The sequence below is a fragment of the Python bivittatus genome, unplaced genomic scaffold (genome assembly GCF_059951505.1).
Source record: "Python bivittatus isolate LINGU-HERP-01145 unplaced genomic scaffold, Pbiv_v1 ctg000080_np1212, whole genome shotgun sequence".
Lineage (NCBI taxonomy): Eukaryota > Metazoa > Chordata > Lepidosauria > Squamata > Pythonidae > Python > Python bivittatus.
This window is the reverse complement of record NW_028277035.1, coordinates 11240988-11265618: the sequence shown is the minus strand read 5'-3', so window position 1 is coordinate 11265618 and position 24631 is coordinate 11240988. Positions and strand designations below refer to the sequence as shown.

At 40.2% G+C, this 24631-nt stretch overlaps 1 protein-coding gene across 2 annotated transcripts in view; it reads left to right on the top strand.

Moving 5' to 3' along the window:
* Positions 1–24631, top strand: part of DNAH9 (dynein axonemal heavy chain 9) — a 212906-nt gene that overhangs the window by 117948 nt on the left and 70327 nt on the right. For both annotated transcript variants that reach the window (XM_088133503.1, XM_088133502.1), the window contains exons 49-51: positions 7135–7395; positions 19307–19732; positions 23305–23424. In XM_088133503.1, the coding sequence (XP_087989629.1) occupies positions 7135–7395; positions 19307–19732; positions 23305–23424 (807 nt within the window). The remainder of the gene's footprint in view (positions 1–7134; positions 7396–19306; positions 19733–23304; positions 23425–24631) is intronic.

The following is a 24631-nucleotide window of genomic DNA, read 5'->3' as shown; positions in this document are numbered from 1 at the left end:
TGAAAAACTTTTGGCCAGTCAGAAGAGTTCTGGGTTTTGGTGTTTCTTTTTTGGAGTAACCTTTGCTTCTTTGTTCCTTGTTGCAACTATTTCCTTATTTCCAGAAATGTTTGATGTTTCATTCTTCCTCCCTCCTGTGAACATGAGACGTGCTGGGAAGGAGGACTCTTTGGGCAATCACTTTATTTTAAGAGTGCTTCCTGCTGAGAAAAAGAGGTTGCCTTGTACTAGTCTTCCTGTATCTGTGGCAAATTGTTCGCACTGCTTTCCTTTAAAAAAAAAAAATCATTGCATTGTAGACTTCACACTCTTGTGCTGTACCAATTAACTGCCAAGCTTCCTGATGTGGTATATAACGTCCTGAAGTTTGGTACAGACAATGGGAATTAAATTGGAATTAAGTAGGACGCTGGCATCCTTCTTAACGCTCTTAATTTAGGGTGCGGGTTTTCTTTCTGTGCACACCGAATCACAAGGTGCAGGTTTTGCTTCAGTGTGGCTTGCTTTTTCTTCTTCCCATCAAAGGTTTCTTAGAGCTGGCAGATCATCTTCTTTCTCCAAAGAAGTGAAATGTACATCTTAATTAGTTACAATTTAGTGATTATTGCTAATTTACTGAGCCAAGTGAGATGAATTGACCAGGGTGTTGCTCCTGTTCTCTCAATTCTGCATGTAGAGGGGAAGGTGCTAGCAGAAAAAGTATCTCTGGATTTGACATTGTTATTTCTGCCCTTCTTTTAATTTGCCTTGTGTTGCCTTGGTTACTAGTTAGTCTCTCCTTTGTGTGTGCAGGTGTCTTTAATGTCTGGAGAACAATCAACTTATGAACATTGAAGACAAAGTTGAGCTGATAATCAGATTAACATGAAACCATAACATGAGCTAAGCCAAGCTTCTGCCTCCTTTTTCTCACCACTTTCCTTATCGGTTCCTAAACCTGAGCAGAGAATAGTCAGTCTCCCTTGATGACATGCTTCATCTTGGGTCAATGCAGTGAATTGCTCTGCCTCTGTGAACCATTGGGCTGGTCAGGCTGAGTCAGCTGCTTTGCTCCTACTGAAGTGTCTTCTGGCACGTGCTGCAGTTGCTCCAAAGGAATAATACCTGCCCAAATCTTCCTCACAGCAGAGCAGTGTTGTCCAAACTTGGCCACTTTAAGATGAGTGGACTTCAACTCCCAGAATTCCCCAGCCAGCCATGTTGGAGTTGAAGTCCACTCATCTTAAAGTGGCCAAGTTTGGACAACACTGCAGCAGAGCGTGCCTGCAAAGAGATGCAGGACCCTAGGAATTACCCTCAATAGGTCTTTCTTGTAAGTTTAGAGTTCCAATTAGCATGGTTTTTATATGGCTGATATTGATGCTGTGGCAGCAGAGTTTATTCCAGACTCTTCGGTTTGATAATGGAGGTCATAATTCACAAAATCATCTCCGCCGCCTCCCCCCACCTCCTCTTCCTCTTCCTCTTCCTCCTCCTCCTCCTTCTTCTTTTTCGCAGATTTTGCATAAGTCCCTAACAAGGCACATTACAGATTAGTATAATGTGTTAAGTCAGCTGATGGATATTTTCTTGATAATACTTTCCAAACAAGAGGTATGATTCTGAGTGTGATACTTGGGAGTGGAGAAGTGATGTAGAGGAAGGGCATTTACATATCTATACCCACCATTTCTTGATCCTGGCATCTCGAATGTCTTCCTCTCCCATCAGGTACTCAGTGCACATTTGCAGAGACAAATATATGTTTGAAACTTTCTAGGAAAAAAACAACAACCCCCCCCCCCGCCCCGTCTTGCTCAGTGATTTGAAGGAGGAAAAGGTAAGGCCAGAAAGCAGAAGTGCCACTGCTCCTGCTGCTTCTCCACTCACAAATTGCTCCCCACAGGAATAATCTCTTTAAAACAGAAAATATCGGGAAAGTATCGTCACACACTGTGACATGCACTATGTTATTTGAGCATAAGTATTTTCAGGGTTTGCTTTGTTCTGAAAAAGTTTTCCCAGAGTTTCTGTCCATAAGTCTAATATTTTTGCTTTGTTGCCTTTCCTTACTTCCATTTTTAATAGAATGGAACAATTAAAAATGGTTCTTAATAGTTGGACCTCCTCCTTTTGTTGTTAAATCCTTTAATTTCTGCTATATTCTCTGCAGCTTTGTTCAGACTTTTTAAAACATGGTTTTCTCTGTATATTCTATTTCTTCTTACAGAGAGAGAGAGAGAGATTTGATTGCAACTTTAGATTCTCTCTTTTTATGTACCTGATCTGTAGATTGCATAGAGCTTGACAAGCCAATCCCTTAATGGCCTCATCAGAATTTTTAAAACCTGATAAACTTTCTATTCATATGCAGATTCACCATCACAAAATTATTTTATACAATCTGAAAGTTACAATCTGTATCTGAAATATGGGAAGAAAAAGTGTTCCTTCAATTTTTTTCAATTGTCCAAAGATCTATAAATAAATGAAATGCTGCCACTGAGTTTTGCTGATTGAAATGCTTATCCTGTTCCTCCAAACAAAGAGTAAATATGCTTCCTATCAGAACAACAGGACTTGAAAACAGATTAGCTGTTCAGCAAAAGTGTATTTCATGGACATGGCTCCATACAGTAACAGAATCTTGCAAGTCTGAATGTGCTTTCCCTCCTCCCCCTTTTAGGTTCATGTGAATTGTGTGGGTGTGTGTGGGGGTGGTGGGTATGTCTTAGATATTTTCATAAATCTCTTCCTTCGTATGGGCTTAAGCTACATTTATCTTTGTTGCCTTGGTAATAGATCTTCCCTCTCTCCATCCAGGCCATCCTCTATATTCTCTACTTTGGGTTACAGTATGGAGATGGCATTGGACATATTTGTGGATGGCCTTTGGAGGGCTCAGCATAGAGGTGGTGTGACTGTCCTGCCCCTCCTGGATCTCTCAGTGGTTTTTGATACCATTGACCATGGTATTCTTCTGGACCGGCTTCAGAGATTGGGAGTGGGAGGCACTGTCTTGCAGTAGTTCTCCTCCTTTCTCCATGGCTGGTTCTGTTGGTGTTAGTGGTGGGGGAGAAGTCTAGCCTATGGCCCCTGCAACTTGGGGTACCTCAGGGCTCGGGTCTCTTGCTGCTTCTCTTTAACATCTACATGAAACTGCTGGGTCAGGTCAGTCAGTGGCACAGGGTGAGCATTATCAGTATGCTGATGATACCCAATTGTATATCATCCCTGGCTGAGCAGCTGACACACTTTTGGGGCTGACCCAGTGCCTGGATCGGGCGGAACTGACTCGGCTCAACCTCAGCAAGACAGAGTGGCTTTGGGGGGTTGCCCCCCTCTCTGGATCTGGTGAGGTGTCTCAGTGGAATAGCACTTCCCAAGACAGAGCTGGTGCACAATTTGGGAGTCCTCCTGGGCTTGCCACTCCTGCTCAAGGAGCAGGTGCAGCCATGACTGGGTCTTTGCACAGATATGTCTTGTGCATTAATTGTGCCCATTCCTGGACTAGGAGGCCCTGTTCACAGTCATTCATGCCTTGGTAACTTCCTGGTTGGTCTATTGCAATGCACTCCACATGGAGCTGCCCTTGGAACCACCAGGAAGTTATAACTGGTCCTGAATGCAGCAGGCTGTGCGGTACTTGGCGCCTCTTGGTTTGCCCATGTTATACCCGCTGCTGTGCGAGCTGCACTGGCTCCCAGTTTCTTTCAGGTGGAATTCAACTTCAAAGTCTTATATGGCATGGGGCCAGGATATTTGTGGAACTGCCTCTCCCTGAGAATATCTGCCTGCTGCAGTAGGCTAGATAGAGCGGGCACATTCCAGGTCCCAACCCTTAAACGTTGCCATTTAGTGGGACCTGGGAAACGTGTCTTTTCTATAGAAGTCCCTACCCTGTGGTATACCCTTCCCTTGGGATCCAGCAGGCCCCCATCTTTTGAGCCTTCCGGAAGGCCACAAAGGCCTCTCTTTTCCTCCCAGCACTGGCATAGGAAGCCCAAGGACTGCAGGGATTGATGGATTGGAGATGGAGGGTCAGGCACCTGATTTTCTTAGTTTTCTTGTTTTTTCTTGTTTTTCTTATTCTGGGCTTCATTATTGTTAAGAGCCACCTAGAGTTGTGTTTTACAAGATGGGTGGGCATATAGGTCTTTTAAACAAACAAATAAAAACATACATTTTGTTTTATCCAAATTTTTTGTAAATTTTATAAATCCCGATTACTTCTACCTGTCCCATCAGGCCCGTCAGGAGAGGCATGCTGTGGGTCCCGTCTGCAAAAGTGTTCCCTCTGACGGGACCTAGGAGGCAAGCCTTTTCTGCCATGGCACCCGCCCACTGGAACATCATCCCTCCTGAGGTGAGGTTAGCCCCAACCCTCATGGCCTTCCGGAAAGCCCTTAAAATGTGTTCTTTCGGCAAACCTGGGGATCCCTGGGTGATAGGGAGCCCACATGTTGGCTGTACTATGTGTAATATTGTTCTACTTGTGGTCTTCCTTCTATTTATGTTTAGTGTTTTAAATTGGTTTGTAGTAGGTTTTAATATTAGGGCCCAGAGTTACTTTGTGTGAGATGGGTGGCCATATAAATTTGACAAATAAATAAAATAAAATAAAATAAAATAAATAAATAAATAAAACCTGTTTCTGATAAAACTAGCAACAGCACCAAGGCCACGCTGGACTTCCTTTATACCAAAGAAGACAAGAACAATCTTGCAGCCATAACATTCTTTAAAGCTAAATCTATTTCTCAGATGTTGTATGGCTCCCAGGCACGTGCATACAATAACTTAAAGCCCTTAGACAGGACCCAGTTCAGATTCCTAAGAACACTATTTCAAGTACTTTGCTCTGTCTCCAACGCAACACTCAGTTTAGAAACCTGAATGATCCCCCTGGAATCCAGGGCTTGCATATGCTGGCTTTATTTTTGGCTCAGTTTTCACTTTTCTTAGTGATTCTGTGAGACTAGGCTGAAGCCGCGATAACTAAAGATGAAGCAGGCACATAATCAGAGAGGACAAAAAGCCAGGAATCTCGTCTGAAAGATCCTTTCGGAGAGGTAGATAAGAAGGAAACAAGTTGTTAAGGAAACCAAGAAAAAGATGGCACCTGAACCACACGAAGGAACTTGGGCCTGAGCACATGGCCCCCCCCCCATCAACAGCTACCAGACTTGTAAATTAACAAGGCAAGAGTAGCTGCCAGTCTTGTGAATCAACAAAGCAAGGACTTTTGGGGATAAAAGGGGTTCCTGAAGCCCATCCACTCCTTGAGTTGTCTTTGGATCCGGGCTTGGCAGCTTCCATCCCTCTTGCTAGTACCTGGCAGCCTAGTTGAGAAGGACGTGGGTAAGTGTGGATGAGTGTGTGTGTACCCATGTGAGAAAGAGCAAATGTACATTGTAACCAGTAAAGTTTTGCTGTTAGCTTTAAATTCACTGGGTCTCTGTGTATTCCAAAGAACCTTTTATGCCTCAGTGTTCGGTTGGAAGTGATTTGTGTTGTCCCTAATTATTTCCTAGCTGTTGCTCAGGGCTGTTGTTGTGTCTTGTCTGCTCTAGCCGCACCTATCTGGAAAGCCCAGGTAGAAAGCAAGGGGGGCTTACAAGATCTGCATACCTCAACAGGCTGTGGGTGTGTGAGTGAATGACCATAAGCCGAACCTGGGAGTGCCTGTAAGAACTCTTCAGCTGCTATGAAGCTACTTGATAAATTTCCCACTTTCTAGAAGATGAGAATTCAGAGTAATTTATGCCAGCAAGGCTTCTCAAGTGCACCTCTCTTGGCCAAGGGGTTTCCAAGAGCTAGAGATGGTATCCGGCAGCAGGCATTTGATGTAGCCTTTCAAGTAGAATAGGGTAAATTGGGTCACTGTCTCTGGCAACATATGAATAGGAAACCATTCACACCACAAATTATCTATTCAATATTACCTGCCCAACCCACTGCCAAGCTTTTTCTTTAGCCCATTTTAACATCTTGCCCTTTGCAATCTTGGAGGGAAGGTTGCAGAGTGAACCCACCCCTGTGATCTGGAGGAACCTGAAACTCTAAGCTTGCATATTTCTTAGACATATTTTCTATAGCAACTTGTGTCCTATCCTTATAACTCCACTTACTAATAGTAGTCTCACTAGTTGGGTTGGATGACTTCATTTGCTTCTTCCTGTTGAACAGGAACCTTACTATCTCTAGGGGAGTTGCAAAATTTCTTTTGACCTCCATTGCTTTATGCAAGTAACTATTCCTTTAAGAGTTAGGATCTCATTAATGGACAATTCAATTTTTAAAAAAGTCTTTCAGGTTGTTTTATGTTTTTAGTCCCCTGTTATATTTCACCAGTCACTGACCCTAACGAGATTTATATACATTTACATATATGCACACACATACTTGCTTGGCAGCTTAATATTTAGAAGCATTTTCATATTTTTTAATTCACAAAGTAGTCTTATAATCCTGTTTATTTTAATTTTTAGATTCCTTAGTATTTTATAATTTACATTTATAGCATTATAGTGAATTATTTTATTCACTTCTATTGATTTTAGAAACATCTGTTCTTTTTAATTTGAACCTTGTATCCTTTTATAATAATCATACAAAATGCCAGTCAGTGATTATATTAATTATTTATTTATTTATTTATTTATTTATTTATTTATTTATTTATGGCTGCCCAACTGCAGAATTGCAGTTCTGGGTGGGGTACAAGCAACAAGTATCAAGTAAACAATATTGGTAAAAACCACAAATATTAAGAGGTGATCAGGAACCCAAATTTATATTGCATCACTCCAAGTGGGAACTTCAATTAAAATGGCCCCAATGCTAAAGAAAGAACCAGGTTTTAAGAGCCTTTCTAAAGGCCAGCAGGGTTGGGTCCAGCCATGTATTGGGTGGGTGGGGAGGGCAGGAGAGATCATTCCAGAAGGCAGATGCTGCAACAGAATAGCCATGCCTCCTTGGTCTTGCCTGACTCAAAGCATGAGCATCCTATTAGAGTGTGTGGGATAATAAAATTTGTAATAATGTTTCCTGCTGTTCATATATCTTTTTATTTCTTGAGGGTTTCGAATAATTTGTTTTGTTTTTTGGGGGGGGGGTTTGTTTATGAATGGCTTTCCTTCATCTTTGCTCCAGGTAGATGATCTGAAGGCCAAACTGGCAGCTCAGGAGGTGGAGCTGAAGCATAAGAATGAAGATGCAGACCAGCTGATTCAGGTAGTGGGCATAGAGACAGAGAAAGTCAGTAAAGAGAAAGCCACTGCTGATGAGGAGGAGCAGAAGGTGGCCTTGATTACCCAGGAGGTCCAGCAGAAACAGAAGGACTGTGAGAAAGACTTGGCACAAGCTGAACCAGCCCTTGCTGCTGCCCAGGAAGCCCTGAACACATTGAATAAGGTACAGCCCACTTAAGGAGGGTGGAGTAACTTTTCATAATAAGCCAGCTTACTTAGGAAGAACTGAACACTCATACAGGGAGAGGCCTACATTCATATTGCATGTTTTCCTTGACTTATAGTTATTATATTTTTTTATAATAACTTTTAAAAAATTTTAAACAAGAAAGATAAAAACTAACAAGAACTAATATTTAAGATAAAGGAAGAAAATAAGGAAAGAAAGAGAGAACAAAGCCAAAAATGCAAAAAGAAAGAAAAAGAAAAAAGAAGTATAAGGAAATGACTTCCGATTTTCTTTTATAACAGTTATAGATAAACTACTACTCTAGGGTTACAACATAACTTTCATTTTTTCAATCATCTAATATTTCTTTCTAATCATCAAACCCATATATTGATTTATGGTGACTATTGATGTAAGAGAAAGTATGAAAGAAGGGAACTGCCTCTCTTCATCACTTAGTCATGAATTCATCTTTAGCTCAGAAAAAGCTGCTTTGGTTTCATGTGTTCATAATTCTTTATGCTCATGGACTTAGATTTTAAGCTGGGTTTCTCAATACAGTATGCATTTGAATTATTTTATGTACCTTGTGATATTTAGTAGCAACAGTCCTTAGCTTAATAGAATCATTTGCAAATGTTCATAACATAAAATGCACAAGCACTAGAGGTGAGTGGTTTTCCACCCCAATGAAATCCCATTTTTTAGATGTTTATTATGTTTCCTATTCATACTTTACTTTGTTGGTTGATTGTGAAAGCTCTTAATTCCACATAGTATATCTACACATGGATTCACAGTCTTGCACTCAAGACTCATTCACTATGATCAGTTTTATGAATTTCACTACACATCTTGACATGGTACACTTAAACAAACTTTTTTTAACCACTGATCCATTTTCGTGAACCAATAAAGGCAACTTAGCACGATAAACAACTCAAAAGTGAACTCAATGAGCATAAGAAATACTTCTGTAAAGTACAAACGGCTACTGGTTGTCCACTTTGCAGAAAGCGGGCAGGTCAGCAGTGGGGCAGAATTGCAGCCTCCTACTTCTCCCTTCCTGTTAGCAAGACTGATTCATGTGCTAGACAAGATACATGACTAAGGGCTGCAGCCTGCAAACTCCACCAAGAGTGAACTTTTGTTGGAAATGGAAGTTGTGTGACATCACACTGGAGAAGCTTTAAGATATCAAAGGAGTTGAAAGGCAGAGAGGTGAATGGGGAGGGAGAGCTGGGGCAGAAGTGGAGAGTTGGTGAGCAAGCTTTTAGCTAGCTAACTGGTGGGAAGGCTGTGGGCCACTTGGAAGATCTCTGTGGACCACAGCTGAAAATCACTACTTTAAAGTAATCTGGTGGGCATGTACACAAACAACTCATTGTAGAAATTGGAATAATCTAGAGAACTCTTCCAAAAACTAAACTATCAAATAGGTCTTGTTTTAAAATCAGGTTCCTGTTCAGGGAGTCATTTTGGAAAAATTTGCAGATAATTACTTGTGATGGTGATTTTGGGATCATTTCACATCAGTGAACTATTTCAGCAAACTATGGGAGAGGAGATAGTTTGAAAGTTGCTACTTCACAGTGATCTTAATGTGGCTGGCATGGGGAAGAACCTGTACCTTATGTCAATGTTTATGTCACATTAGGTATTCATCAGCTGAAAAGTTCCCTGCTTTGTGTTATGAGTCAGCTAAACTACCCTTCCCTGAAAATCCAGGCAGCTGAGAAACAAATACACAAACAAAAAGATGTGACAACTAAACATAAGTAAGAAACAGTGGCAATTTTCCATTTGCTTCTGTACAACATCTCATTAAGGCAAGATTAATGGGAAGCCAGGAGCTTCCCTGGAGACAAAGGTGGCAGCATTTGCAGACACTAAAAGCCACATGCTCCGTCTCACCTGCATCTGAGAGTTTAGCCCATCAATTGACATGAATGATCGGCTGTGCAAATGTGTTTATTAATAAGTTTCAACCAGTAATCCAGATCTAGTCGCCCTGTGCTTTCTAATGAAGCAATGGCAGGGGAAACAATAAGCACTGCTTTTTAACTAAAAGTAATGAAAAATACAGGTTGTCAGGAAAAGAGAAGGGAAGGAGGTAATGAAATAGATTGCTTGGACTTAACATTCAGTTGTACTGCTATCTAATAAATTTAATCATAAATAATGACATCAATTGCTACCTGTGTGGAATAGTTTTTCATTAATGCTCTGATGCTTGTGTGTAACAGTTTGATAGGGGAATTAAAAAAAAAAAAAAGATTTGGCCACCTCATATTCTCTCCTGGCTTTGGTACCCTGCAGCTTTATGGAAACAGATAGCCTGCTACAGATACCTTCTTGGCTGAAAAAAAATCAACGCCAAAAATTAATACAAGCTTTTTGGGACCATCAGAGTCATTGGCTGATTCAGCCTAAGTTCTAGTTAGGCTCATGTTTGACATCTAGATGATGCCCTTGGAAGACAAAGTCAAGAAGACAATGCCTGTTAGTTTGCCAAGCACTGGAATACTGTTGCTTCTACCCAGACAGATGCCTTTTAGATATGTGGATCACAACTCCTTGAATTTTCAGCCCTCATGTTTATCTGTTCATTGCTGAGTGATATTAAGGGAGAAAACAAAGATAAATCCTCAGTAGCAAACTTAATTGAAATGTCAAGAAGCTTAGCCAGCCTCAGACTATTGAAAGGCATCCACCAAGCAGGAGCACAAAAAAATGCAGGACATGAGGGGATTTCTGACCACCACAGGTTTGTCATTATGCAGAAATGTAGGACTGAGTTGCAAAAATTAGGGTCCAGCTCAGTGTTTTAACAAACAGATTGTACAATGGGGACACTTACATTTGGGGTCCAAAAGTGGTCAGAGGAGTAGAACAAAATATCTGCTACAAGTTCTACAAGGAGCAAAAGATTGGAGATATCAGAGTCCTTCCCCCACCCTCCAAAAAAAAGACATAGTAGAATTTAGTCTGTCTATTTTGTGCTTGGATGTCAGAAAACAAAAAACAAACAACCCCCAAACCCCAAACTTATTTCCTCTTTGTCATCTCTCCTATAGGCTAAGCATACCCAGTTCCTTTAACTGTTCCTCATAGAGCTTGGTTTCCAGACCCTTCACCATCTTGGTAGCCCTTCTCTGAATTTGGTCCAATTTCTCACTGTCCTTTTTGAGCTGTGGTACCCCAAATTGGACACAGTATTCCAAATGGGATATGTCCGGGGCAGAGTAGAGTGGGACAATTATTTCCCATGATCTGGACTCTATGCTCCTGTTAATACACCCCAAGATAACATTTATTTTTTTAAGAGCTGCATCATGCTGCTGCCACATGTTTACCTTATGGTCTCCAAGGATACTCAAGTCCTTTTCACACATATTAGTGCTAAGTGAGTTCTCTCCCATCCTGGACTTGTGCTTTACATTTTTCCTATTCAGAACTTTACATTTCTCCTTGTTTAATTTCATCTTATTCACTTCTACCTACTGTTCAAGCCCTAGGTATATTTGAATCTTCTCTCTTTCATTTAAAGTAATAGCCACTCCTCCCAATTTGATGTCATCTGCCAATTTTATAAGTGTCCCCTCAAGTCTGTCATCCAGGTGATTGATAAAAATGTTGAACAGCACAGGGGCCAGGACAGAGGTCTATGGCACTCCACATGATATTTCCCTCCAAACCGAAGAGGAGCCATTAATGAGTACTCTTTGGGTGCAGCCATTCAACCAACCATGAGTCCATCTAATAGCAATTAATCTAGTTTTAGCCCATATTTTACCCATATTTTATCTAGCCCATATCTTACCATGTTACGAAAGAAAATATGATGAGATTCTCTGTTGAAGGCTTTGCTGAGACCAGATATAATATATCTGTGGCATTCCACTGATCTACTAAGCTAGTAATTCTATCAAAGTAGGAGATAGGGTTAGCTTAGTATGATTCTTTATGACAAACACATACTGATAATCTGTTTGAAGATCTTGCCTTGTATAAATGTCAAATTGACAGGTCTTAGGTTCCTGGATCCTTTTTCTTTCCCTTTTTGAAGAGGGAGATGACATTTATTCCCCTTCAGTCTTCTCAGACCTAACCAGACTTCCAGGAGTTCACAAAGATTAGTGAGAGTGCTTCTGCAGTTACCTCTGCTTGTTTATTCAGTATCCTGGGACATAATCCATCTGGCTACATCATCTGGCAAATTAATTAACATTAGCCAAGTTCTCTCTTACCCCCTCCTTGTCTATCCTAAACTATAGTTCTTTCCTTCCCGCAGTGGCATACCCATGATCAGCTATGGCTTCCTTCTGAGAGAAGACAGACCCAAAATAGCAGTTAAGAAGTTCTTCCTTTTCACCATCACCCATTACAGCTTCACCACTTTCTCCTTGCCACTCTCTTTGATTTATTATTTCTAACAAACCCAAATAACCTTTTTTTTTTTGTTTTGTTATGTTTGGTATCTCTTACAAGTTTTAGCTCATTCTGAGCTTTAGCATTTTTGACAGTTTCTACAGGTTTTGGAGACTATCTTGTATTCTTTGTATTGTTTATGTTCTGCTTTTTCCAATTCCTAGATATGTCCCTTTTTTTCTTCAGTGTTTTTAGAGAATTCTGCATGTATCCACATTGGCCTCATTGTATTTCTCTCATTTTTCCTTCTTAAAGGAATTGTTTGCAATGGCACCTTCAGTATCTCATGTTTTAGAATGTCCTATTCTTCCTGGATACTTTTCTCTTTCAGGATTTGAAGCCACTGGATTTGACATACTTTCCCTCAGAGTTTTTCAGAAGTTGCTGTTCTAATGTCCAGTATGCAAATCTGACTCTTCTCACTTCCACCTTATCTGATGCCACAACTTCAAGGATAACATGAACACTTTCCCACAGGGTGGCAGTCACATTCACTTCAACCAATTCTTCCCTGTTGGTGAGGTTTAGATCCAGGGCAGCAGAACCCTTTGTTCTTTCTTCCACCTTCTGACAAATGAAGTTGTGGTCACAAGGGAGAATAATTTGCTGGCAAATTCCCAGCAGATGTCAGGATAACTGAACCTCCCATTAGCACTATTGCATGCCTTTTTGAAAGATTGGTCAACTGATGCAGAAAGACCTCATCTGTTCTTCTGCTTGCCCAGGTGGTTTATAATAAATTCTCACAATGGTATTGCCTTTCTTTCTCCCTCCTTTTATTCTTACCTAAATACTTTAAACAGGATTTCCATGCTCTGATTCACACATTTCTGTACAAGTATATGGGATTTTTTTTTTTTGTATACAGTGCAACTCCCCTACCCTTTCTCTTAGATTTGTTCCTTTTGAATAAACTGTAGCCTTCCAGTGCTATGTGCCAATCATCCCACCAAGTTTCATATTTGTCTTCTCAAATTAGGATCTCTAGTTCTCCCTGTTTACTTCCCATATTCTGTGTGTTGGTGTAGAAATTCCTGAGTACCACCTACTGCCACCTCTGTTGCAGTGTCCTGCAAAACTCTGGATCCCCAACGAGACCTTCTCCTTCTCCCTTTGTGTTCTGTTTTCTTGGCCCCAATCCTTGACTGCTTATTTAGTTCTTGGCTTTTGCTAACCTCCCCCTTTTGTTATGGTTTGACGTCATTCTGATGAGACTGGCAAGGTGCCTGCCAAACATTTTTCCCATTTGGTTTTATAAGATCTACTGTATCCTGTCTCTTCACCAGTGTCCTTTATGAAGGTAGCATAGGGCATTGTCTAGAACACAGAATTTTCCTGGCAATAGTATTTGCATAGCCTGTTGTTTACTTCTAGGATCCTGTTTCCGCTTCAAGGCATTATCTTTTCTTTTTCACTGGAAAGCTGACAGTCCAGCTTCTTTATCCTAGGTGACCAGTTTTTATTAGTTTTGCAATTTCAGACTGACAAGATGGAAGCTGGCAAAATAAGGGTTCACCACATCAATTTATATGCTTTTCTTTTTTTGCCAAATGTGTCAATCCTCCTGAATGGGTACTACAACATCAAACCAATCATGGGGAAAGCTGAGTCCAGACATAGCTTTATTTGTATTTCAGAAGACAGCAGCAATGGAGAATTACCAGAGAAACAAAATACAAAGCAATGACAAATAACAAAGGAGCAATATATAAATCTTTTTTTAAATTTTAAGGTATTTGGGAAAGATAATGAATGCAAATTCACATCCCAGTTAGTTACAGTGGCATCCTGTGGGGATGACGTGCAAAGAGAGACAAGGGAAGTCAGAGTGATGACAGCAGCATCGTGGCCTTAAAGCAAGTCCCACTCCTGCTCTACGTGGGTCATGATTTTGCACACATGCCCCAAAGGGCAGAGGTTTTTGTCTTTTTGTATCCACAACGGCCTGAAGATGCTGCTGATCAGCTATCCTTTAAGTGGATTTAAAAGGGGATGGTAGATAAAGCATCAATGCTACTTCCAAGTTCAGAGGTGGGAGAAGCCTGTTGGCTTCATGGGCTTCCTAGGGTCACCTGATTGACCATGGGATAAAGGGGGTTTCAGGGGATGCTCCAACTCTTTCTACCTTCAGAACTAAATGGTGGCAGCAGTCTCCAACATCCTGGGCTTGAATCTTTGTGAAGCCCTACCTCTGTCATCTTCGGTGAATGAAGGAAGTCCCACAGTGAAAGCAGTTTGAGCAGCATTGTTAAATTACTACTCTGCCTGAAATATAGTTGTGCGGGTGGAGAGTGGTTACAACTACAAAGTGTCGAAATGTATCTCCTCAGCTAAATCCTTCTGGCAATGCCACTCTCAAAAAAAGGTTTGGATGATTTATCTGACAGCGAAGTCTACCTGGAGCTGAAATGCTTTCATTTATTTTCTAGTAAGGAACAGTGACATCTGTGTTAAGGCCACAAAGACAGCAGTGTGCTGTTTTTCTGATTTTGTTAATCCATTAGCCAGGTGGATTAACAATATGAATGAGTATGTGCCAGCAGCAACTCCTTTTGGTACCAGCTGCAGGATGCAACAGCTGTATCATAGAAAGGGCCTTTCATATTGCAGTGTGACATCCATTTAGAGTGTTCTGTGAGATCAGGTTTTTCAGACATCTCCATAACTTTAAGCATGCAGCCATTTGAAGACCAAATGAATGCACGCTGCAGCTGGATCTAGATGGAGGGTTTCTTTGTTTTGTCACACATTTCAATCAGGGTGCAACAAAGTTCTGGGTGAGGACTGAATTCACCCACTGTAAAGTGCTTTGTTCAGTCTTGATTGTGTGCTATTGTCTGTTTTGGAACGTTACAGTGGGTAATTTCTAGTTCTAGTACTTTCTAGCCAATCCTAAATGCAGATCAGAGCAGGCACATACGCCACTCAGTTCATCTAGCAAAACTATAACTTGATTTTTATTTATTAAACATCAGGAAAACAAAGCATTAACACGGGCGGGGGGGGGGGGGAGACGATCAACAGTTAAGAATTTGCATAATCTATATATCTATATATCAAAAGGCACAGAACTTTCCAAAACCACTGTAAACAATACTGTGGATAATTAGCATAGACAGTCCCAAAGGGAGTGGCCTTTGGTTGTTCCACATTTAAATATTTTATGTACATAGAAGTAGCAGAATAGACATGGAAATTAGGGCACTAAGTGGTCCTTTCTCTATTCTGCTCCATGAAGAAACAATTTGGTGGATGGAGAACGATGCACTACAGCCTGAACTAGTGGTCCATTTTTCACTTGAAAAGTGCTCACAATTCTTTAAAAGTCTTTAGACAAATTCTTGGGTAACAGATCTATCTAGACTAGCTTCTCCAACATGGTGTCCCCTAGGTGTACTGGGACTACAGATACCTGAATATTTAGCAATCTGGCTGGGGATGATGGAAGTTGGTGTCAAACGCGTTTGATAATCAGGACCATAGACTCCAAACCACCTTTTTGTAAAATATGCGGCTTTATGAACCAGCCCTTCTGTATGGACAGTAGCTGAAAGGAGGAATTCTAAGGACTGAGGAGGAAGAGGTTGCCTTGCATCCCACATGATTCCGCAAGCCATCTATTATTTCTGAGAACGTTGAGTTATTTCAAGCATTTCTGTATTGCTTCCCATGAAAAGAAATCTCAAAGCATTTTACAGTTAAACATAGATATCCCAAGCAAGGATTGTAGCAGATCCTTCTAGGCCAGGAGTGGTCAGCTTTGGGTTGCATGCAGCCCCCAGTACGCTGAGATCATGTTCAAATTCATCACTCAAATGGCCCCATTTGAGTGATGTGATTTTGGACTGTTTTTTATTTTAGGGAGGTGGTTTTAAGAATGAGAGCAGTAATGGTTTGTCTCTGAGGAACCTCTTGCTGCTACCCTCACTTTTAATCTCCCCCCCTTAAATTGCCCCCAAATTATTTCTCTTCCCTTCTGGCTAGTTCCCTGTGGCCTTCCAAAAAGTTGAAAGGCTAAATTTTGGGCCCAATCCTTTAAACGTTGCCTCATCCTTCTTCTAAGCCTTTGGTACCAAGAAAGAAGGTATCTACAGATATTCATAAGCACAGGAGAAAATCCAGGGAATCCTGAGAAAATAAATAAAATAATATTTTTATATTTATTTATTTATATATCACATTTATATTGCCGACCATCTCACACAAAGCAACCCTGGGTGGCATACAACAATTAAATAAAATAACAAATAGATTAAAAAATCATTATAATAGATTAAAAAAGTGATTATTAAAATACATCGTCATCAAAAAGTTTAAAAATTTTAAATTCTAAAATATACAAACCCCATGGAGAGAGAGAATATTAATCATAGTGGAGCCATCTAAGAATGTCTCCAATTCCCAAAGACCCCCCGGCCTGATGACATAACCATGTCTTGAGGGACTACCTAAACAACAGCAGGGAGGGGGCGAGCCTAACTTCAGGGGAGAATATTTGACAAGAAGGGAGCCATGGCAGAGAAGGCCCGCCTCCAGGGACCCACCAAATGCAGGTCCCTGGCCAGTGGAACATGTAGCATACCTTCCCCGATGGATCTAATAGGAATGGGCTGATGTGATCGGGGAGAGGTGGTCCCTCAGATAACTCGGCCCAGTGCCATGAAGGGCTTTAAAGGTCAAAAGCAGCACCTTGAATTGGACCTGGAAGCAAACTGGAAGCCAATGCAGTATCTTCCACATATCTTCCACATGTTTATCAATATTTTCCACATACTAAAACACTGGTTGAATCTTCCATATAAGGGCTATCAGATCTAGGTTGCAAAAATCTGGCCAACAGCAGAGAAATATAGAAAAGTCTCTTTCTTATAATCTAATCTGGATTACAGCAAACAAATCTGGATTTTTCAGCTCAGATATCTAGCCCTGTTTAGTATCGTACCTCTAACATGCTTTGGGTGAATTGTCTTCCATTTTAAACACTGTTTAATGCACTGCTTATATTATTACTCTATTAAAAGTTCATTCAGTTTTTTTTTTTAATTGAAAATTGCTGATGAAGTAAGAGGAGGGAAGAGGATTTATGCTGATACTGACCCTCACTAATCAGTGCAATATCCACTGGGCTTATATTGAGAACTCCCTGCTGCTGCTTGTCCAAATCATTAAAAATCAGTAAAAGTATCTTACAGTTTCCATGCTGCTCAATTATGTATGACTGTCTACAGTTCTTACCCAGAGTCCATTAGGATTGGGGTAGTTATAAATAATGTAAAATAAGTAAAAAAACAAAAACAAATGAATACAGCAAGCAAGTAGGCTCAGAATGGGGATTGTTATATTCTTCAGCTGGCTGTAGGGTACTGTGCACCCATTTGACAATAACTGCAGCATTTGATTAACAAAATAGTTAAGGGTGGTGGAATAACTATGAAACTGATATATAGTTAACGTGAAAGCTATAGTCAAAGAATGGTCATTAAAGGTTCTTCACCAAACCAGTGGGAGGCACTGAGATTCAATCCTGGGCCTCAACATAATTCTATTAATGACTGGGATGAAAGAGGTGCAGGAAATAATTATCAAATTTGTAGATGACACTACATAGTGTTGGATAACTGATACCCTAGAAGACAGAAATAAATCTTGAAAGGTTAGTAAAATGCCCTGAAAAAAGCAGGAAGAAATTTAACAGAGACAAATGGAAATGATATACTCAGGAAATAGGAATCAAATACACAGGGATAGGATGGGCTCCAATGCTTAAATAGTTTCTTCCAGTTCTATGATTTTGGCTTCCTTATAGACTCTTTTTAATATTTATGCTTCCACTTACCCTGGCACTCAGGTCCAGAGCAGGGTTTTTTTGTGGATTTCAGTGTTTTGGGGGTTGATTTTACAAATGTCCATTGTCAATGTCCAATGGCCATCAGAGCAAGAATCCCTAGCGTAGAGTGTCACTGGCTCTGTCAGGGTTCTTACGTTTGCTGAATGGCAGCATGATATATGCATTTCTTCTCAGTCGGATGTGATAGCTTTTTGGCAAAATTGCTCAAAATAGCTGGTTTGTCTTACATGCCTCCATTGGCTGTAAAAATCTACATGCTTTTAAGATTGCTGTTTAGCAAACTCTGCCATTAGTCCCTTGATGGGTGGTGGGTAGGATCCTGCTTTGGAACTTGCCACTATGTGACAGAAAGAGTCTTACATGGGCCATTTCCAGCTGAATATTTCTTTTAAATTACTTTGAGGGAACAGATATGCCTAATATTGAACACTACGTGTCATATTTTGATTTTGAAATGATAACCTCTTTTTAACAGCTTGGCCGGAGCAACATGAAAATAAGGAAACGAGCACAATAGAGGCATAAAATCAGAGTTTTTAAAATGGCTTCTTTGTTCATATGGAGCTTTCAGTGCCACATACAGTATGTGCTTATGTGTTTGAATGCATGGTATGCCAAAAAGTCTGTTCTGTAATGGAAGAGACCAAAACACATAATTTCAGCAAGAAAAGACTTTACAAAGGACCTGAGAACTTAGTCCAATTGAGTACATTTAATTCTTATAGATTTTAGCAGGAAGACTAAGCATATGCTTCAGTGTCTCTCACTGAAATTAGTGAAATTTTGCCTGGGCCATGCATAAAGAACAGAGTCCCGTAGTATCCAGGTCGTCGACATTCCTCTCATATAAACTACAGTTAGTCAAAAAATTTTGTAAGGAAACCCTAAGATACTTTTGGGTTCATCAAATCATAGTATCTCATTTGATTGTATGAAGATGGATCCAGAAGTCATAGCATGACATTGTAATACTCTGTTCTCTTGCCATGTGGTGCCTGCATTCACACAAGGAGCCCAGTTGTGCTCAGTGACTACCCAGTCAGCATGACTGAGTTTCTCTCAAAAGTACATGGGAAGGGGCATGGCAGCCAGCTTCACTATGTAGTTTGTTGCTGTTGATGGGTTATCCCCAGTATGATTGCAGCCACAGCATAATGGTGCTGCATGCCCAAATGACCCTAACTGACACTGGCTAAAGATTTGTGAGGCAGTCATTTCTCTGAGAATTTTCAGTTAAGGTCCATGTTTAAACTCCTGCTGCAGCTGTAGACATACACTGTTATTTTCAGGCCGTGCTGATCTTTTCCTTGTTATACTTATATTTCCATATCATGTAAATCTGAAATCTAATTGTGCTTTTTCAGAGTCCTGCAACTTGGCTGAAATGCCAAAAGAACATGATTGGTTCTCACACTTAACAAGTGGGTAATGGCCCCATGCCACTGGAGGGATTCATTACTTTACAAAAGATGAGTCATAATATTTAAAATTCAGAGGGCCATTCCAGGCTTCAAAGCTTCTCTCTCAGATTGATAGCTCTAGAGCGTACTCCATTACCAGAAAAGTAAAAAAGAAAACCCATTCATTTTCAACTCACAGGCTTGGTCTTTTTCCTCTCCCTTTCAGACCAATCTGACAGAACTGAAGTCATTTGGATCGCCACCGCCTGCTGTCAGCAATGTTACTGCTGCTGTGATGGTACTCATGGCTTTGGGTGGTAAAGTGCCCAAGGACAGGAGCTGGAAAGCAGCTAAGGTGGCCATGACCAAGGTTGACAGCTTCCTAGACTCCTTGATTCACTTCAACAAGGAGAACATACACGAGAACAGCCTCCGAGCCTTGCAACCCTATCTTCAGGATCCAACCTTCAACCCAGAACTGGTGGCATCCAAGTCCTATGCAGCTGCTGGGCTCTGCTCCTGGGTCATCAACATCGTGCGCTTTTACAATGTATACTGTGATGTGGAGCCCAAGCGTCAGGCTCTCAACAAAGCCAATGCTGAGCTTGCGAATGCCCAGGAAAAGCTGGCTAATATCAAGGCCAAAATTGCAGTAAGTCTAAAAGCAAAATGCAACCTGGAAAACAAGTGTAAACTGAAATCAGCATTGTACTGTGAAGTTCTTGGCAGAAGATAAGAAACTATTCCAGATTAGACATCAGTTTCTCTCTGGGGCCTTAAACATGGGCCTCTTGCATAAGTTGCTGCTGTAGGAAACTGTCCTGCATTTTGCCTAAAGAAAGTACCATAGCTTATTTTAAAACAGTATAGTACCTGCAGAATCAGTTTTTAAGTTAAGGGTTTTCTGAGTATCTAAAATCCAGCATAAAATGAGCAGAAATGTGGTGGCAATGGACCACTTACAAAAATAATTGCTCTGCCTTTTTTTGACTTAATATTTTAAATTCTTCAAATGTATCAGCCATAGGGAAAGTTCCAGTTATTTGCAGTATGAAGAGCAATTTGGTGAGCAATCCCAAGTCTAGTTGATTGATTCTTTAATGATGTTTAATGTTTTGCTGTAAGGTTTTTGGATATTATTACTACAACATTTGTAGAGAAGATGTGTGTTTAGAGAAGGGAAAAATCATTACATACTTTCACAGAATTTGGTTACTTGTTTTGTGGGGAGCGACTCTGTATCATTAGAAAGACTATTTTTTAAAAAATTAAGATTATGCATTATAAACATAGACTTACTGCGTGGTAGACAGAAACCAGTATACTGGTTCCTACTATGTTTGATAGGAAAGAACTTTGAATGTTTATCTGTCAAGTAGGCTAAGCAAAGCATTTCTGGTTTAATTTCAGCAGTGTCTGTCCAACAGCAGAATGAACATCCTTAGTAGAACAGATCCTCCTCCTCCCTGCCATCCTCCATTGAGATTCCCTAAATCTGGTGCAGGAAATTAGAATTCCCTCTGAAGCAGCTGATGGGAATGTGATGGGTTGCGGGGGAAAGATTAGGGAGAGACCATCTTTTGTATAAGATAAGTCCTTTCACCTCTTCCACGAATAAGAGTCCTGTTTGAAAAAGTTAGAAGCTTTTTCAAGTTTTAAGACGGTGCCAGTTTAAATGGTATGCTTGCTTTCTGTGTTATTGCACAGTAATTGAGTAATAAAAGTGGTCATGCACACATACACACACCTGCACTTTTAGAAAGGGAGGAAGAACATTTCATTTATAGAAATTGTATCTTGGGATTTTAGGGACAATTCTGTGCATATATCAAGTCATTCCAAATGCTACTAACAAAGTACTCTTCAAATTCAGGTTTATTTCTCATGTATTGTTCAAGCAGTATTAAAATGATTTAGAGGCACTTAACTTGAAGCTATTGGTGTGAATGCTGATAAAAATCAATTGTTAACTTCTTTTGTCACAGAAGTAAAATAACTTGGGAACACTCTGCTTTTGTTTTACAGTGAAGTAGCAAAAATGATCAATTAGAAAGATAGAGATTGGAGAGCCGTTGTGAAAGCCGTTTCTCAGCCACTGAAATAAAGCTAATAGAGCCATTTTTGCATGAGTCTTTCAGCTTAGCTTTCTAAATAACTCCCATGAGCAGTTTTGCTCACTCCGGCTATAAACAGTATTGATACATACGCTTTTAAGCCTGGAATTTTATATCAATGGCCAGAAATCAGTAGAAAATGCAAAGGCAATGGGGCCTCTGTAACTTTAACAAGCTACGCCTGCCAACATTTTCTTCGCTGTACAGCTATTAAGGCTATAAGATAGCCCCAATTCCCTTGGATCTAAACCCAATAGGAATGGAGGTAGGAATGTTATGAAGTTAAAAATTAAAAAAAGGCAAAGTTAGCTTTCTAGACAATACAGGTGAATGGCTGCTAGAGAAATGGACCATTTTCCCAGAAAAGCACCTGATTTTGTCTACCTGCTTCTATCCTGGGCTGATGGTGGCTGGACTCTAAATCAGTTTAGGAAAATTCCATCTGATGGGGACATTTTGCCAACAAGTTGCCAGATGTTCAGTCCAGGCTTCTGGCTACCATGGCCCTCACTGTGAAGTTTCCCTGCTGCTCTGCCCTCCCAATCTTCCAGGCCAGGGAAACAATTGCCTGTCATTTCCTCTTGTGGGCAGTTCTTATCAAACATGCATAAATTTATATGTGTGTATACACAGCTAAATGCATGCAAAGTATATGTGTGTATACACAGCTAAATGCATGCAAAGTTAAATGCTGAAGCATAAAAATGCACCTATATGCAGGCACAGCAGCCAACTTTAAAATAAAAGTTTCTTTTCCCAACTGTGCCTTAATAAGGTCTGCTGGAGCTTTAGTGTTTAGTGTTAGTGGTTATAACTTTTACATGACAGGTGGAACTTCACTATCAGAATTTTTTTTTAATTACTGTTTTTTCACTTGAGCTACCCAATTTACAGGTAGTCCTCACTTAGTGACCACAATTGGGACTTGCAACTCAGTCACTAAGTGACATGGTTGCTAAGCGGAAAAACATGTAACCATGACTTATGATTTTACTTCCACCTTCTGTATTAACTCTATGTGTCACAAGCTGGTTGTGAAGCACACAAATGGCAATCATGTGACTATGGGATGCTGTGATGGTCATATATGCAAGGATTGGTCACAAGTTATTTTTTTTAGCACCATTGTAAATTTGAACAGTCACTGCACAAAGCAGTTGGTAAGTGAGGACTACCTGTACTGCTTTTTTTTTTTAGTAGGTCCACTGGTATATTGTTCAATCGTTTTTCTAGTCAGTTGAGGTGGAAGGATTTCACTTATTTATTTGGATTGTTTGGGAGCAGAGGTGAACTCTTTTATCCGAGGTGGAAGGAAAAATGATGAACCAGTACTCAGGTAGACTTATTAAAAACCAAACAGATTAAAAAAGTAGATAGTTCAGAGAGAGGGAAAAAAATGTAACAAAAAAAAGTTTCTGTTGGGTTTCAAGTGAGAGCAGTTCTGCATGTCAAGCAAGTGTTATAACCACTGTGCTACTGAGAAAGACCTGGAGCAGAAACTGCAGCAGTCGTTACCGAAGCAAAGCTGAACAATTGAGATGAGGGGCATTTCTATTCTGTGCATATCCAACCAAAGTGCAGGAGTTTGCCTAGAAAAAAATTAAGATCAGAAGGGAAACTGGACAACTACATTTTTGCTGGCCCAAGTCAACAAATACTATTTCAGATGCAGAGCAGGAAAACATAGGCAGAAGTCACATTCACGGTGGGCAAGGGGCAAGGTGAGGACAACGTTATCTGTTCTTGTCCTCCAGAAACAGCTGATGGCTCATATCTATGATGGGTTGCCCTGACAATGCAAATAAGTGCTAGTTGTCTGCTGGAACAGTTTAATACATCTAGATTTTAAGTATCTGCTCACAGCTGAACGGCCTTGTGAGCTATGTCAGTCTCCCCCATAGGGTGAGTCCAGTTGGATGACCTATTTTACTAATAATGAATTTATTCACTTTTTGAACCACTTGTGGCCCCTTGAGCAAAAATCCCAGTGCTATCTAAACCAGAATGTCTGGAGGCTTCAATGTACTGGTGAGTAAATTCAGGTTGCATTACTTTATGATATTTATGCTGTGATATGGCTTCCTCCTTCCCCCTACACCCCTAACTGTAGCAACTTAATGAAAATCTGGCAAGGCTGACAGCCAAATTTGAGAAGGCCACTGCGGAGAAGCTGAAATGTCAGCAAGATGCGGAAGCCACTGCAGAAACCATCTCCCTCGCAAATCGCCTGGTGAGTATCATTGGCTGAGACTTCAGGTGGAGTAGGAAGATTCTTGAAGTACATCTTCCTCTATCTTAATGGCTAGAGAGAAAACCAGGAATGTTTGTAAGTCTGGAAGCTTTTATAAGTCCAGGTCCAAATTAAAGGCAAATCTTTCTAAATTAGATCTACATGAGGGAGCATTTTGGACTTTTCTTCTGTACTAATGTTTGGGTTTTTGTGTGTGTGTGTGTTTTCATTATTTAGTACTGACAAGGAGAAAATTAAAGAACTGCTAGGCTTCCTTACTTTTCCAATGAATTGGCATGCAATAAAGCAGAAAAAAATTATAGGGATCCAATTCATGAGTGTATATAAAAAAAAGATTTAGCACTAATTATTTAAGGTGCATTAATGATAGTGGAAATGCATTTAGTAGGAACATAACAGCTCTTCAGTGATGGCACATACATCTTATTGGAACTGTGAACTGATCTTCCTTGAAAATGATCACAAATATACAGCTTTAGCTTTGCCTAACCTTCAAACTGAGGGGTAATAATTGCAGTAAATGGTCTTCTCATATTTAATCATTTATACAAATGTATGGCTAATTTTGTGATGCTTTTAACAGCATGGTAATCATGCATCAGCTCCAGCTGGTATGACAGGAAGGTTTTAATTTGTATTTTTAATGAGCATATAAGATTTTAATAACCACTGTTCCCATTTAACTTTGCAATAAGTCTCTTTCAGGTGTACAGCACTATAACCCTGTATTATGCAAAAGATCAGACTTGCCTGATTAAGAAATAGCAAAAAGTTTAAGCTGTTGCAGTTGGGTGGGCTGTTTTCTGTGGCTTCCTAGTGATTTTCAACTCCTAGCGCTGTAACCCTCAAACTACTGACAATGCAGTGTCCTCTAAATTTACTAACCAACTGTAATTGAGGCTAGGATCACAATTCATAGCTACAGGGTATATAAAACTACTGCTGCAGTCTACCAATTCTTTGCAGGTCTGAACATAAGAATGGCTTTTTAATAAAAAGAAGCCAGTATAACTGCCAGGGCAATGGTTTAAGTGGTGCATGGAATTCACTGTATGAGATTTAAGAGTATCCTACCAGGTCCGTACTTTATTTCCCTCATTATTTTTGAAATACTTCAAGATGCTTGAAGATATTCTGGCAAAACATGTGTGTTATTAAGTCACTGGAACTTACCTGCCACCACAGC